Below are 17313 nucleotides of genomic sequence, written 5' to 3'. Positions count from 1 at the left end.
ATACTTTTACCATTCTGTTGGTAGATGGGCATTCTTGCATGGGATTGGCGATTCTCCTATTTAAAATAAAAGAAGGGTGTTACTAAAGCATTTCAAAGTACTTCCATTTGGAATCTGCTCAAATTCATCACCAAAAAAACAATATTGTAGCATAAAAATAATTAAATACTTCTTTGCATGCTAGCTAGTAGAAGTAATGTGTTGGACCACAAATCCCATCATTCTAATCCATCCCAAACAGGCATGGTATCTTTCACTATGGATGATGGGAGTTGTAATCCATAACTTCTGGAGGAGATAAATAAGTTATGTTAAATATTTATTGTTTGAAATGTTTATTGTTTGAAACATTTAGTAGCTGAAACATTAAATGTTATATTTATTTTATTCTTTTTTTAAAAAAAAAAAATACCTCATTGATTTCCAGCTTGTAAATATCTTGCTGAGGGCTCACACCTTGATCAGAACTTCGTTCTCCTTCAGTATCTTCACTAAGCATATCTTCTGCTTTGTCAATGATTTCTTTCAGTTGCTCAATAAATATCTCTTTCTCAGTTGGTAGTATAAATTCATTTTCAACCTATATGAATACACCAAAAATATATTTTTTTAAACCTGCCATTTTTCTGTGTTTGTTCTCCAGCCCTTTTACCTGATTGCTTATTTATTTTTTTAAAAAAACCCATAATATGAATTTTTATCTGCAGAAAACAAAATTTGTGCTTAGTTCAATTGAACAGTAAATAACTGATTCAGTATATAGGAGGCATTCACAGAACATTCTTGAATCATGAAGGTGATTCAATTGTTTTGATCTTACTAGAGCCAATTAATTGACACAACACATTGTTACCAATAAATCTGAAGACTACAATTGCACAGCAAATGTTCCAAATAACAAAGATTAAAAAGAAGTAGTGGTTCACTTATTGTTTGTTAAAGTAACAACTATTCTAAACTAATTCCCCTTTGTATAGACTAACAGGGGTATTAGTCAGAAATTAATTTTATTTCAATCAGCTAATTTCCAAAACACTGGAAATATTTTTTGTAACTATACAAATAGTACTGTCATCTGTGCAGTTTATGAAACTGAAGTGTCAATATTATTTTAATATTCTTAAACCTACCATATATGTAGCAATTTCCTCTGGAGCGTCACCATCTAAATCAAATTTAAAAGTGACCATCTTGTGATTGTGTGTTTCTAGTTGGCATTCCACCATCTTATCCCCTGTATTGCATACCTGTAAAAAGAGCCAATCATTATATCTCGCCCAATAAAATAGATAGGTTAAAAACTAAGCAAAGGAGGTAATCTTACATTTAAAATGGTAAGCTTGGGCCTATTGGATTTTTCCTGGCGTGAACGAGCACGTGCTGATTTTTTATGTTTCTTTGAAGGTTTTCCTTCTTGTTTCCCACCTCCACTTATTCCTTCAAAACTGTCACTCATCTCTTTACCAGAAGCAACATCAGGACTCATATAACTTTGTGGCAAGATGACAAAGCAGGAATTTTTTAAAAAGACAAAAAATTATTAGCATACAGACTTACTTAAAAAGTCCACAAAGAACACAAACTAATCAGACATTAATCAGCAAAGATTGATCTATATAATTTTACTCCATGCATTTAAGACTCTGGGAATAATGGATTTTGTAAAGTAACATACATAAAATAAAGTAAAATGTAATGGGCACAAATTTAATCAAACTTCTATGGAAACCTCTAATGTTAAGAATCTAAAAGAAACTGATTCAATTTCTCAGCATTCAAGATCTGTAGAAAAGGAAATAATGATTTCTCTCTATCTGAAATATCACTTTCATAAAAGTGTTCTAAAAAAATAATGAGTGGAGATGTTGTAGCCGAGGGATCTTGAAATTTGGCCCTTTTATGACTTGTGGACTTCAACTTCCAGAATTCCTCAGCCAGCTGGGAGTTGAAGTCCACAAGTCATAAAAGGGCCAAGTTTGAAGACCCCTGTCGTAGCCCATCCCTTTGTTGTTTGAAGTAACTACTGTGCAAAATATAGTTTCAATGCTCTTAACAGGTTGGCCCCAGTCTCTGTTTCCACCACCTGGCTCCATCAATGGGAAGCTCTTCCTTAAATTGTAATGTTTCTCCTAAAGTTTCTACCAAGTTTCACCCACTCAGTTGTGTCTAGAATCTTTCATAGAAAGAAAGTCTGTTCCTTCCACAAGAGACTTTTGAGCTAGCTGAGAAATTCAACTGGCAGAATGGGGAAATACATGTTTATAGATTCTTCCTTTCTTCTATGACTCTCTCTGTGCCCCAACACATTCTTTTAGAAATGGTGTTGGAATTTGTAGAAGGCTTCCAGGCTGTCTGAAAAACAGCTCCTCTGCTATTTCTTGTTTCCCATGCAAAAAAGAATATGCAGCCATGAAGGATGCTAATTATGCAATGCATAATATTCTTAATTTGAAGAGGAAATGACAGTATTCAGTCTTATAGTCATATACTGTATACCCTTCAGTCTAATTTTAGGTATCCATCAGCCTAATATTTTTATGATGGAATGGAGTAGAGTATTGTAAGGGGAGAAGAGGAAAAGAAAGAGATGATGGTTGAAAGCAGAAGGGACAATAATATCCATTGTGGTATTTGTTCTCAAAATATTAATTCTTGATGAAGTAAGGCCGAGAACAATAATAACAACAAAGGTTCACTAAGATCTATAATTATTGAAAAGATAGACAAAAAGAAAAAAAGAAGACCATCAGCAAAATTGGCTGACTTGATCGCAATAACAGTGATGGGTTTATGTTGAAAGACCTGAAGGGCCTGGCTAAATAGATTCTGGGGGAAAAAAAAATCTATCCATCACCATCACCTGAGCTTAAAAGAAAAGAGATATAATTAACATCACAAAATGAGTATGCGTTTTAGAAATTACTTAAGATTCTTTACTCTTTTACTAAATATTGATGTAATTTTGCAAGTGGTTTGACAACTTTATGCCAGGTTATAGACAAATAGAAAAGGTACCTTTCGCAGCTCTGTGACAATGACTGCTGTTTCTCTAGTATTGCTTGCTCCTACATTGTAAAGAAGAAATAATTAAACAAAATCTGTTACATTTTGAAGATTGATATCAGTGTGTAGTCTTTTTCACTTTATAAACAAATCGAGCCAGTTTGAGCACTAGATTTGAATGGTTTAGAATTAAGTATTGGCCAACAGCCCAAATTAACTTTTGCAGCAGAATTTTTCTGAGCAAACTACTAGATACATTAACCCTGGAGTTATTTTCCCAATGAAAATTATCATGTACTGCCCCTGGTACAAAATGTTAGGTGGCGATATCTGGAGAATCAGGTTTTATCTAAAGTCTAACAAAATCTCAGGCCTTTTCATAAGTATAAATGTCCATGTTTTCTTTTTCTTCCTAGCATTTTTTTTTTGCAAGTGCAGGGACCACTTTTCTTTTGATCAATTGAGTACTGATACATTGGTTGCAACAGGAATTGACTGACCAGCTTTTTGGTCAAGCCTGACATTGTGGACTTGAGTGACTGGCCCAAAGTCACCCAGCCAGCTTTCATGCCTAAGTCAGGACTAGAATTTATAGTCTCTCACTAGACCAAACTGGCTCTCACGAGTGTCCATATACTGCAGTGCATGTATTATTGCTATCTGGTAAAACTGAAACGCTAAATAAACAAAAGGGCAAGAAAAGATGTGGAAAGAAAACAAATATATAAATGAAGAAATTGAGTGATTTCAAAGTACTCAAGTTCGGAGATAGTGAAGTAAACAGAAAATAAAGTGAGTTTGGAGGATGTACCCTTGAAGTTGGAAACAGCTCTTTTAACTTGATTAATGATTTTTGTTATATATTGAAAACACATACCACCTCTTGAGGAGGTTCTGAAGCTAGTGGGGCAGCTGGACACGTAGTTTGAATCTGCTGGCCAGGAAGCTGGTGACTGTCTGACTGGGATTGCAGGTAAGCAGAACCCTGAAGGGGCAGTCCGTGATCTGCCAGCATTGCTGAATTAGTTGTGCCAAGACTGCTTTGTGAAAGTCCATCTGAAGCAATACAGGGCAGCATTGTTTCAGGCTGCAATTGCAATGGTGGTGATATAATGGCAGAAGCCTGCACTGGCAATGCAGGTATATGGGTTCCAATATCCACAGCATACTGAGGATGTCCAATAATCTGTTCAAAAAATCAAATGTGTAATTAGTCTAAATTCTGTTAAAGACTCACTAGATAAATCAACATTATTAAAATAGGTCCTTGTTATGCTGCAATGAAAAAGGAAGGAAGGAAGGAAAGAAGGAAGGGAGGGAGGGAGGATCACTCTGCATACACAAACTATGATTTCATGGATGTGTGAAATGCAAGCAAGTTGATTGGATCATCACAACAACTATCGATTATTAGGATCTGAAATTTTTTATCTCATTGGTGTAAGTTAATACCTTATAATGAATATGTACATAACTGAATTGGCACATCAAGTTCCTAGACAGTTACAGTTACAATATGAAGCGGCAGCAATGAACCATGAGTGTATATTTAAATATACACCTAAATATCCATTAGGGTAAATTAAAATAACTACTTGTTAGAGAATATAAATAATTTATACAAAGGCTATATCTGAGAAGATTGTCTGTCCAAGAGAGTCTAAGTTAAGTATAGCTTCATTTCAAGCTGTTATTTCAGTAAATTGAGATAGTATTTAAATCAAACTGAGTAAATGTGGATTGTGGGCTTTTTATGCAACTGGATTTGCCACATCCTAAGGACTAATGTTATCATTCACACCTTCACAGAATACTGGGAACTCCTTAAGCAGTCTGTTCCTTGGATTTGGGGCTTTTATGTGAAGAGATAGCTATTTGAGGGTATTTCAAATGTTTACCTGAGACTAAATAGAGTAATCCAATGCCATCTATTTCACACTTATGATCATGGATTATGTCATGGTATTATCTATGCAATTAAACTTCAAATTAAATTAATCTTTCAGGCTTATCTGTATTAGTTTTTTTGCATGTGTTTAGAACATGTCAATAATTTTTTGCCATAAAGACTATACATACGAAAGCACCGATAGGATTACTTTTTTAATAAAAATGGTAAATAAGATTTTTTTTCATTTATCTCTAGCATTGTGGAGATTTTTACTCTTGCTCAAAAAAATCTATAGTTAGTAAGTCAAGCTTTACCTGAAGAGGAAACTGAAGAAAAGATGAGATATAGAAACAAATAAAGAAGGCAATAGCATCAAAGGAAATCATAGAGGAAAAAGAAAATTTCTTTTAATACTATATAAATTATTATTGTGCATATATTATATGTTAGCCAATTCTGGTTGCAGTGAGATATTTTATATGTTTCCTAAATTTTTGGATTGCTAACAAAGAATTAAGGGGGACTGGGATAGCTATTTCGAGCTGATTAGCTCTCATCAGCCAGACATACCCTTCTGAGATTCGAACCTGGGCTGCTTGCATGTTAGGCAGCTGTGTTGACCTCTAGGCCACAGGCTCTTTCTCACTTTGTCAGCTGTATCAGGGAGGGAAGAGACCAGGGGAGGAGATTTATCTTGAGTGTTTTTTGATGCACCCTGTCGGCCCAAACACAAATGATGTCGCAGTAGCAACTGCTGCCTATGGATGGCTCTAGATTGAGCTGATACAGGCAAAAGATTTCTTCCTCCCATATTTGGGCTGACAGGGTGCATCAAAAACACTATATATATAGGCAGTTGTATTATCCGAAACACAGAACAGATTGATTTATATTTGGTAGACCGGGTGCCTCACTCAACAGAAATTTTCTATCTATCTATCTATCTATCTATCTATCTATCTATCTATCTATCTATCTATCTATCTATCTATCTATCTATCTATCTATCATCTATCTCAATTTATTAGTTGTTATACCATGTAAGGGAAATAGGACAAACATTTAACGTCATGAATCATTTTATATGATACCAGCAAATTTCCATGATTTTTGTTGTATGTGAAGTGAACAATTACAATAATAGCAACCATCAGTAAAAGTGAAATGGAGACAGACTGAATTTCCTTATTTTTCATCTTGTATGTGTATAGTTTTTCAATAATGCCTCCAGATCCCATTTGATAACAAACCTTACAGTCTGAATCAAAACTGATACAGGTACATCAGTAAAAGATATATCTGAAATGCTTAAAGAAGAACATTGGATGAGACAATTAATTTTGGAGCCAGTGAGAATAGGTATCATTGATTCATTGGACATCAGGGTGGGACCAGGTGAACACAAATTCTTCACAAACAATTTTTATGTACCAAATATATGGCTGAAAACAAAAGCGTAATACAGTAAAGTTGGAAGTACAGAACAATAGCTTGAGATGGAATGTTCTGGACCTTGAGGTGGTAGATGACAAATGATAAAATGCTATGCTTTCTTGTAACACTCCTGTTTTAAAGAAATCTTCAATCTTTTTATAAACTATTTTCTTCTCAATCCATACATGTTTTTTGTTGCATTACCTTACCTTATAATCTTTTATAAATATTTATAAGAAGCTTCTTATAAATGTACACTCTCTCTCACACACACATCTATACATCTATATACATATGGTATACAGATAAATATGTATCTTCAGCCACTGTTTAAATTTGTAATTGTGAGAATGAAGAACTAAATATTTTAAAGTTCTTCTTTGTAAAATAAATACCTACTTTTAAAGAAACCAGCTATTCCAAAGAAATTACACTATTCTGTAAACCTACTTATATAAGTGATTTAGTTTCATTAAGAAATTATTATCATGTTATAGTCTGAGTGCAGTGATATATTGGAAAACGCTAACTGTAACTGGACATTAAAAGTTTTTTTCACTCCTGAGAAGAAATAATGTCACTTCCTGGGACAGAAGTGACTTAAGCATTTCTTTATCCTCTGACATAGCCTTTTCAAGCTGTCCTTCATGTTTAGTGTTTCACCATTCTAATCAATTCATTTTTAAGGATTCTGTTTCCTTATCCTATCTTGATGGGCATTAATCTCCAAATTTCTTTTAAAATTTGAACTATCTACAGAGCTGACAATTGGGGAACTACTCCTATGATCTAAACCCATGAAAATCCAGTGTCAAATAGATTACCTGATTACCAGCCCCAGATGCAGACATAGCCTGTTCTGAAGGATGAATTATGTTTGGCTGAAGTGACTGTGGAAGTGAAGGCAGCATCTGCTGCTGTTGTGAAACAGCTTGCATATTCTGAGTGTGGAGGGGAGAAGACACAGCTTCGTTCTGTATTATCTGCTGAAGGGTAGCCTGGTACATTTGTTGTTGTGAGAGCTGGGCTACCACATGATGTGTTGGTAAAACTGACACTCCTGGTGGAGGCATAGAAAGTAATGGTACTGAAGCAGCCGGCATATTTGGCACAATTGTTTGGCAGGGTAAGACCAAGGAAGCCACAGTAGTATGAGGAAGGTTGACTGCTTGCATGGGGAGGGCAGGGGAATTTGATGACAGTGGCAGAGCCGAGTTCACAGGAAGGCTTGGTACTATCACAGCTGAAGGAAAATACTGAGAAGGAGCAGGGATGGGGGGCATATTTGCAGCAGGTATATCAGACAGGTTTGAAGGATGACTGTCAAGTCCTGCCAGAGGGGTAACTGCAGAAATAACAGGAAACTGAGGAATCTGGAAGAAAATATAATATTATATAAATTGCAAAAGCCCAGATGACATTAAATTAATTTATTTGCTTTTTATTAATAAAACAATTCCTCCTTTTTAAGCAACCCAGAGTATTTGGAGTAGGGTAGTGCCTAAATCGTATCAATCAATAAAATGAAAAATGATTTCCATTCATTTTTCATGAGTTGTTCTAGAATATTTCATAAATTGTTCTAGGATAAGTGCACGATAGGCTTTCAAAGCAACTGCATGTTAACAGACCAATCCAAAAATACAAAGGAAATAGATAAAGCAAGTAGCGACCTATTAATAATCACTCATTGCATGTTTAGAAACATTTTAGGCAAATATCTGGCACGCACGAATAGTATCTGATTTGGTATGCAGGGAGCTTCTGTCTGTTCAGGCTCTTTTACTCACTTCAGTAGAGTATTATGTCCTTATGTTGCTGTTCTCTCAACTGAAAGGAGAAATGACTACCCATGCATAAGCACAAGCACTTTCTACACTTTTTAGTTTTTACACTAAAACTGCTATAGTTTCCAAGTTTCTATTAATTAATATATACATATATTGCATGTAACTTAGTCTCTTCCTCCTAAATTGAACTCATGTGAGGATTTTGAATAATGCACTGGTGGACTAATAACTGGTAAAATTCAGCAATATTCAGAATGCAGATTAAGTGTGCCTTAGAATTAGTGCAAAAAATTCCCCAATGCAGAGGATATGATGCTGCAGGAAGCAAGTATGTCAAGGATCAAGAGTGGGTAAGGACAACTTATTATGTGTGTAAGAACAATACAGAAAAAGTATGACCGTAGCAAGCATAACAAAGTAGATTCAGGCTGGGAGGAGCATATTAAAAATGATAAATTGGAATATATTATCAAAAAGTAAGTATAAGCATTTAAAATAATTCCAATTATTTACAGCAGGATAGCAGCTGTAAGTATATAAACGATGCTACTCACAATACAAATAGGTAAGCATAACAACGTTCAACATTATGCAACTTTGACAAAACCATTATTTAATATACATTCATCAATATCATCTTATAGATTTGATTTGAGATATTAGTTTTACTCATTATAACTATACAAAATGATTTGCATACTCATTTTTACTTCATCATTAAAAAATAAGGCTAACCTTTAATTATGAAGATAGTGGGATTTAAAAATGGATTATTCCGTAATAAAGTTTCAGGGATAGTTAAAAATGCATTTGTACTAGATTTACTTAATTCAGTTCTTGGAACTACACCATATCATTGGGATTTCTGGAAGCTGCAGTCCTCTCAGATCTTTTAGAACTCAGATGGGTAAATATATGGATTGTCATTTAGAAGGTAAGTGATGCTTTGATAATATTCATGTCCATGTTGAATGTGATCAGATTTTACAACAAACATCCTGCTTGTGAAAACCCTGATTTCGTTCAATGCAATCATAGTTGAAGCACCTACTCCAACACTTTCTATCTGTAGTTGCTTAATAGCTATAGTAAGATGTAAAAACACAAAGAGCATCATGTATTCTTTGAGGTTTCAGGGAGGGCTCATTTGGGCAAATGTGGCTGCACACTTAAAGGAAGATCAAGCCACAAACATTCCCCCCCCATAAAATTACAAAACAGCTGGAAAGAAAGAGAGGAACCATCTGGGCTAAGGGTAAAGTCTGGAGAGAAAAGGGGATGGGGTTAATCTCTGAATTAATTTTGATTTTATTGTATTCTGGAAACCTTAATCAGGACTCGCTTTTGGAGCTATTTAGGCAATTATGACAGGAACAGGGGGCAGGAATAATTGATTCCAAAATATTTGTATGGTATCATTTGTATAATGCCTTGGTAAGACCACACTAGGAATACTGCATCGCGTTTTGGTCATCGGTGTAAAAAAGATGTTGAGACTCTGGAAAGAAGAAGAGCAACAAGGATGATCAGGGGACTGGAATATAAAGAACGATTGCTGGAATTGGGTATGTCTAGTTTAATGCAAAGCAGGACTACGGGTGACATGATAACAGTCTTCCAATATCTCAGGGGCTGCCACAAAGAAGAGGGAGTCAAGCTATTCTCCAAAAGCATCTGAGGGCAGGACAAGAAGCAATGGATGGAAACTTATCAAGGAGAGAAGCAACCTAGAACTAAGGAGAAATTTCCTGACAGTTAGAACAATTAATCAGTGGAACAACCTGCCTCCAGAAGTTGTGAATGCTCCAACACTAGAAGTTTTTAAGAAGAGACTGGACAAAAATTTGTCTGAAGTGGTATAGGGTTTCCTGTCTGAACAGGGGGTTGAACTAGAAGACCTCCAAGTCCCTTCCAACTCTGTTATTCTGTTATCTTGGGATTGTCACTCTGGGTTTTTCATATTATATGGAAGGACTTAACAAATAGGGATTGCAGAAGAAGAGGAATCACACATCCTGCTTTACCTCTTATTATTTATCTGATACCAGATTGCACTACGAGTCTATAATTAAACTGTTATAGCCACATCTGCCAGCTATTGTTTTTCAGGAAAAACAAAAGAAGTAGAATTAAAACTGGAATAAATAGTAGAGGAAAATATATTAAAAACAGAAGACTGGAGAAATAAGATAGCAAGGTTGTTTAGGAAACTGTGTCAACTGAAATGGGCCACTAGAGTTCTATTTCCTTACACCAAGTAGTGGAGGAGATATTGGAAAACAAACAGAACCACCAAAGAGAAAAGAAAAGATTGCTGGTTTTCTAAATGGGAGTCAAAGAAGTGGGGGGGGGGGGGGGAAGAGCCCCTTTCCAGAATGAGAAAAAGGGGTAATATGTTTATCACCTTCTGACCCAGCTAGGGGAAAGCCACGTAAGGATGGAATGAAAGAGAACTGGGTTGAAGAGAGTCTGGGGAATGTAAAGCATGGGAATGCATGATTGCATTGGGTGCAGCTTCCATCTGTTGTACTTGATTGCCCATGATGGTTATTTTGCACAATTGGAGTGTTTGGAGTAGGAGCTGAGGGCTGTGTTTCTCAAGCTTGGCATTTTTAAGATGTGTAGACTTCAGCTCCCAGAATTCCCTAACCAGCATGCCCACGCATCTTAAAGTTGCTAAGGTTGAGATATTCTGACTAAGGGAGACAGAGATAGGGGAGAAAATCAGTAGGACCAAGCAGGGTAAAGTATAAGAGATTGGGGGGTGCGGGAAGAGACACCCCAGAAGAAAAGGGATCGGAAATTTGTACTTCCATGCCACATGAGCCAGACAAATGCATATCTGGGCATTGTGGGCTCATATTGATGGTTCTAAATGTCAGCCGACAATAAATTTAGCCTCATATATGATTTAATTGTGGATGAGGGGACAGACCAGGCGTGTGCCACTGAAGAAGAAAATTCAGCACTGTTTAAAGAGATGCTGATCCATCCACTCCTTAAAAGGAAAGTTCTTTTTCCTTCTTTGGGAAGGTTGTGGAAAAAGTGATGGGGCTGCAGTTAAAGAGAACACAAATTATCTGAAGCAACGTCAGTCCACATTCAAGCTCAGCATGAAACAAAAAACACACTGGTTGCTGTCAGGGATAACTTGAGGTGGGGTTTGGACGGAGCAAATGCAACTGTCATTGTTTTCCCAGATCTTTTAATAGCCTTAATATTTGACAAGGTTCATCTGGGCAGGATATGAATGTCAGAATTGTGGTGATCAATGGGGAAAGTTCTGGCTCTCAGATGTTTCATTACAGGGTGCTTCAGGACTAGCAGTCTTCTCCCCTCTCCTGTTCAACATCTACATAAATCCCCTGAGAGAAATATCTATTAGTTTGGATACAACATGATACAAAGTTGCACATCTTCCACCTGAGCAAAATGGATGAGCCAGATATTAGGTCCCGGGGTCTGGGCATGTGAGGATGTGGATAAGATGACCTTTTCTCAGTTTCAGCTGGAGTTCCACTTGCGCACTTACCTGGCATAAAATGCATGGAGTAAAATGCAGTAATAAAATGCAGTAATAAAATGTAATAATCTCATTTAGATTACTGAAAGTTATTTTATATGGGACTGTTTTTGAAGACCACACAAAAACATCAACATGTTTAATGCTTGTGGATTACTCTTGATACTGCCACTGGATATTGTTGCTGCCCTGGTTACCAGCATGTTTCTGAGTGCAATTTAAAATGCTAGCTTTAATGACTTGGGGTTGGGTTCTTAAAAGAGTGCTTTTCCTGATAAAATTTGCCTGCCTGCCCTAGGCAGTCTGAGAATATCTACTTGGGTATTCCAGCCTACCTGAAGTTAAGAAAGGAAGGGACTTAAAGGTAGATTTCTCTGTAGAGGCTCACCTTATCTGCTTATCTTCCAAGGCAGGTATGAGGCCACTCTTAAGGCCATCCAGAAAGATACTGATGCTAGAGTCATTTTTATTTTATTATTAATTTTCCCTTTTATGACCCTTATACCCTTAATCTGGGGTAGAGTCAGGGTGACTGGATGGAGCTGAGCATTTACTGGCTGGATGCCTTTCCTGATGCCTAGTTAAGAGTTCGCAGCAGATATTTTTTTCTTTGTGCCTTAGGAGGGAAACATCTGCTGCTACCTAGGACTGAACTCTCAAATTTCCAAGTGGGAGGCGAGTATCTTGATCATTGGGCCATCACACTGCTCATATTTTCATTATGTTGTTATTATTATAAGATATTATTATTACTAGTTTGGTATATGATTAATGCACTTGGCTATAAACCAGGCAATTGTGAGTTCTAGTCCCGCCTTAGGCACAAAGCCAACTGGGTACATTAGGGCAGTTCTCCTTCTCTCAGCCCTAAGAAGGAGGCAATGGCAAGCCACTTCTGAGACACTTTGCCAAGAAAACTGGAGGGACTTGACCTGGTAGTCTCTGAGAATCGGACATGATTCAATAGCAAAACAAATATTACTGTAGTATGTTATTGCTAGAATCCAGTTGAATTTAGGTGCTATTCATATGTCATAAACAATTGTTGTCATGAGACTGTGAGGCATTTTTGAAATATGGTCGAAATGTTTTATGGTCTTATAGGTTTTTTTTATTGCATGAGAATTTGTTTTTAAAAAAATGTGGTAACCATCTAAATAAATGAATATACTACACTCCAAGCAAATTGTGTGAATATTCTGACAACGATTATAAGCGATAGTGCTAAATAAATAACTGTGATCTAGTTCAAATGAAATACTAGACCATTTATTTCACAATTTAACAATATGTTGAATGAGCTTATTATGCTTTTGTACTCAAATTATGATTTGAACCAAAGGCTGAAGTTTCCAATATCTTTAAAAAAATGCATGTTTTGTTTATATAAGCACTAATTATACAGAGAAATTCCCTATCTATCCACTTTATGTCAGCAGGGCATATTCTTTCCCCCTTTTAAAATTAAAATTTATTTTTCTTTTCCATTTGTCATTTTTTAAAATGTTCATCAAATTATTATACTGTGTAAATGACATAGTTCTCATATTCATATGGCTGTCNTTTAAAACACCCCTTTAAAAATTGTTTCAATTTAGCGTTTTTTTTTTCCCTACTTGTGGCCGCTGCATGCCACCTCTCGGGGCTCCACACCCCATCCTCAAGGTGGGCCTTTAGAAGTGTACTAGGCCAGGCCTGCGCGAAGGGGGAACCGCGCAGGGCCAGCAGGACAGTCCTAGTTGAAGCTTGTACCTGTCCACCTACTCCAACACTTTCTATCTGTAGTTGCTTAATAGCTATAGTAAGATGTAAAAACACAAAGAGCATCATGTATTCTTTGAGGTTTCAGGGAGGGCTCATTTGGGCAAATGTGGCTGCACACTTACAGGAAGATCAAGCTACAAATATTTTCCCCCCATAAAATTACGAAAACAGCTGGAAAGAAAGAGAGGAACCATCTGGGCTAAGGGTAAAGTCTGGAGAGAAAAGGGGATGGGGTTAATCTCTGAATTAATTTTGATTTTATTGTATTCTGGAAACCTTAATCAGGACTCGCTTTTGGAACTATTTAGGCAATTATGACAGGAACTGGGGGCAGGAATGATTGATTCCAAAATATTTGTATGGTATCATTTGTATAATGCCTTGGTAAGACCACACTAGGAATACTGCATCGAGTTTTGGTCATCAGGGTGTAAAAAAGATGTTGAGACTCTAGAAAGAAGAAGAGCAACAAGGATGATCAGGGGACTGGAATATAAAGAACGATTGCTGGAATTGGGTATGTCTAGTTTAATGCAAAGCAGGACTATGGGTGACATGATAACAGTCTTCCAATATCTCAGGGGCTGCCACAAAGAAGAGGGAGTCAAGCTATTCTCCAAAAGCATCTGAGGGCAGGACAAGAAGCAATGGATGGAAACTTATCAAGGAGAGAAGCAACCTAGAACTAAGGAGAAATTTCCTGACAGTTAGAACAATTAATCAGTGGAACAACCTGCCTCCAGAAGTTGTGAATGCTCCAACACTGGAAGTTTTTAAGAAGAGACTGGACAGCCATTTGCCTGAAGTGGTATAGGGTTTCCTGTCTGAACAGGGGGGTTGAACTAGAAGACCTCCAAGTCCCTTCCAACTCTGTTATTCTGTTATCTTGGGATTGTCACTCTGGGTTTTACATAATATATGGAAGGACTTAACAAATAGGGATTGCAGAAGAAGAGGAATCACACATCCTGCTTTATCTCTTATTATTTATCTGATACCAGATTGCACTACAAGTCTATAATTAAACTGTTATAGCCTCATCTGCCAGCTATTGTTTTTCAGGAAAAACAAAAGAAGTAGAATTAAAACTGGAATAAATAGTAGAGGAAAATATATTAAAAACAGAAGACTGAAGAAATAAGATAAAAGCACGAAGAAGCCCAAAAATGCGCCAGATGGCAAGGTTGTTTAGGAAACCGTGTCAACTGAAATGGGCCACTAGAGTTCTATTTCCTTACACCAAGTAGTGGAGGAGATATTGGAAAACAAACAGAACCACCAAAGAGAAAAGAAAAGATTGCTGATTTTCTAAATGGGAGTCAAGAAGTGGGGGGGGGGGGGGGAGAAGAGTCCCTTTCCAGAATGAGAAAAAGAGGTAATATGTTTATCACCTTCTGACCCAGCTAGGGTCATGTAAGGATGGAAGGAAAGAGAACTGGGTTGAAGAGAGTCTGGGGAATGTAAAGCATGGGAATGCATGATTGCATTGGGTGCAGCTTCCATCTATTGTACTTGATTGCCCATGATGGTTATTTTGCACAATTTGAGTGTTTGGAGTAGGAGCTGAGGGCTATGTTTCTCAAGCTTGGCATTTTTAAGATGTGTAGACTTCAGCTCCCAGAATTCCCTAACCAGCATGCCCACACATCTTAAAATTGCTAAGGTTGAGATATTCTGACTAAGGGGGACAGAGATAGGGGAGAAAATCAGTAGGACCAAGCAGAGTAAAGTATAAGAGATTGGGGGTGCGGGAAGAGACACCCCAGAAGAAAAGGGATCGGAAATTTGTACTTCCATGCTGAAATCATGACACATGAACAGACAAATGCATGACTGGGCATTGTGGGCTCATATTGATGGTTCTAAATGTCAGCCGACAATAAATTTAGCCTCATATATGATTTAATTGTGGATGAGGGGCAGACCAGGCATGTGCCAGTGAAGAAGAAAATTCAGCACTGTTTAAAGAGATGCTGATCCATCCATTCCTTAAAAGGAAAGTTCTTTTTCCTTCTTTGGGAAGGTTGTGAAAAAAGCGATGGGGCTGCAGTTAAAGAGAACACAAATTATCTGAAGCAATGTCAGTCCACATTCAAGCTCAGCATGAAACAAAAAAACACACTGGTTGCTGTCAGGGATAACTTGAGGTGGGGTTTGGACGGAGCAAATGCAACTGTCATTGTTTTCCCAGATCTTTTAATAGCCTTGATTTTGGACAAGGTTTATCTAGGCAGGATATGAATGTCAGAATTGTGGTGATAGATGGGGAAAGTTCTGGCTCTCAAATGTTTCATTACGGTGTGCTGCAGGACTAGCAGTCCTCTCCCCTCTCCTGTTCAACATCTATATAAATCCCCTGAGAGAAATATCTATCAGTTTGGATAACATGATACAAAGTTGCACGTCTTCCACCTGAGCAAAATGGATGAGCCAGATATTATGTCCCGGGGTCCGGGCATGTGAGGATGTGGATAAGATGACCTTTTCTCAGTTTTAGCTGTTCCACTTGCACACTTACCTGGCATAAAATGCATGGAGTAAAATGCAGTAATAAAATGCAATAATCTCCTTTAGATTACTGAAAGTTATTTTATATGGGACTGTGTTTGAAGACCACACAAAAACATCAACATGTTTAATGCTTGTGGATTAGTCTTGATACTGCCACTGGATATTGTTGCTGCCCTGGTTACCAGCATGTTTCTGAGTGCAATTTAAAATGCTAGCTTTAATGACTTGGGGTTGGGTTTTTAAAAGAGTGCTTTTCCTGATAAAGTTTGCTTGCCTGCTCTAGGCAGTCTGAGAATATCTACTTGGGTATTCCAGCCTACCTGAAGTTAAGAAAGGATACTGATGCTAAAGTCATTTTTATTTTATTATTAATTTTCCCTTTTTATGGTCCTTATACCCTTAATCTGGGATAGAGCCAGGGTGACTGGATGGAGCTGAGCATTTACTGGCTGGATGCCTTTCCTGATGCCTAGTTAAGAGTTTGCAGCAGATAGGGAGGGAAACATCTGCTGCTACCTAGGACTGAACTCTCAATTTCCAAGTGGGAGGCGAGTATCTTGATCATTGGGCCATCACACTGCTCATATTTTCATTATGTTGTTATTATTATAAGATATTATTATTACTAGTTTGGTATATGATTAATGCACTTGGCTATAAACCAGGCAATTGTGAGTTCTAGTCCCGCCTTAGGCACAAAGCCAACTGGGTACATTAGGGCAGTTCTCCTTCTCTCAGCCCTAAGAAGGAGGCAATGGCAAGCCACTTCTGAGACACTTTGCCAAGAAAACTGGAGGGACTTGACCTGGTAGTCTCTGAGAATCGGACATGATTCAATGGCAAAACAAATATTACTGTAGTATGTTATTGCTAGAATCCAGTTGAATTTAGGTGCTATTCATATGTCATAAACAATTGTTGTCATGAGACTGTGAGGCATTTTTGAAATATGGTCGAAATGTTTTATGGTCTTATAGGTTTTTTTTTATTGCATGAGAATTTGTTTTAAAAAAAATGTGGTAACCACCTAAATAAATGAATATACTACACTCCAAGCAAATTGTGTGAATATTCTGACAACGATTATAAGTGATAGGGCTAAATAAATAACTGTGATCTAGTTCAAATGAAATACTAGACCACTCATTTCACAATTTAACAATATGTTGAATGAGCTTATTATGCTTTTGTACTCAAATTATGATTTGAACCAAAGGCTGAAGTTTCCAATATCTTAAAAAAAATGCATGTTTTGTTTATATAAGCACTAATTATACAGAGAAATTCCCTATCTATCCACTTTATGTCAGCAGGGCATATTCTTTCCCCCTTTTAAAATTAAAATTTATTTTTCTTTTCCATTTGTCATTTTTTAAAATGTTCATCAAATTATTATA

General features: G+C 36.9%; 1 protein-coding gene across 1 annotated transcript in view; it reads right to left on the bottom strand.

The window, feature by feature from the left end:
• The window catches only part of WNK2 (WNK lysine deficient protein kinase 2), a 106014-nt gene that overhangs the window by 30697 nt on the left and 58004 nt on the right, over nt 1–17313 (bottom strand). The window contains exons 11-17 of the mRNA XM_029284461.1: nt 7153–7701; nt 3884–4189; nt 3016–3065; nt 1325–1490; nt 1131–1247; nt 413–580; nt 11–56 (exon numbers count right to left, since the gene is read on the bottom strand). Of these exons, the coding sequence (XP_029140294.1) occupies nt 11–56; nt 413–580; nt 1131–1247; nt 1325–1490; nt 3016–3065; nt 3884–4189; nt 7153–7701 (1402 nt within the window). The remainder of the gene's footprint in view (nt 1–10; nt 57–412; nt 581–1130; nt 1248–1324; nt 1491–3015; nt 3066–3883; nt 4190–7152; nt 7702–17313) is intronic.

Source organism: Protobothrops mucrosquamatus, unplaced genomic scaffold (genome assembly GCF_001527695.2).
Source record: "Protobothrops mucrosquamatus isolate PMUCROS unplaced genomic scaffold, P.Mucros_1.0 scaffold617, whole genome shotgun sequence".
Lineage (NCBI taxonomy): Eukaryota > Metazoa > Chordata > Lepidosauria > Squamata > Viperidae > Protobothrops > Protobothrops mucrosquamatus.
Note: the sequence above shows the minus strand (reverse complement) of the source record. Positions and strands in the feature narration are given on the sequence as shown.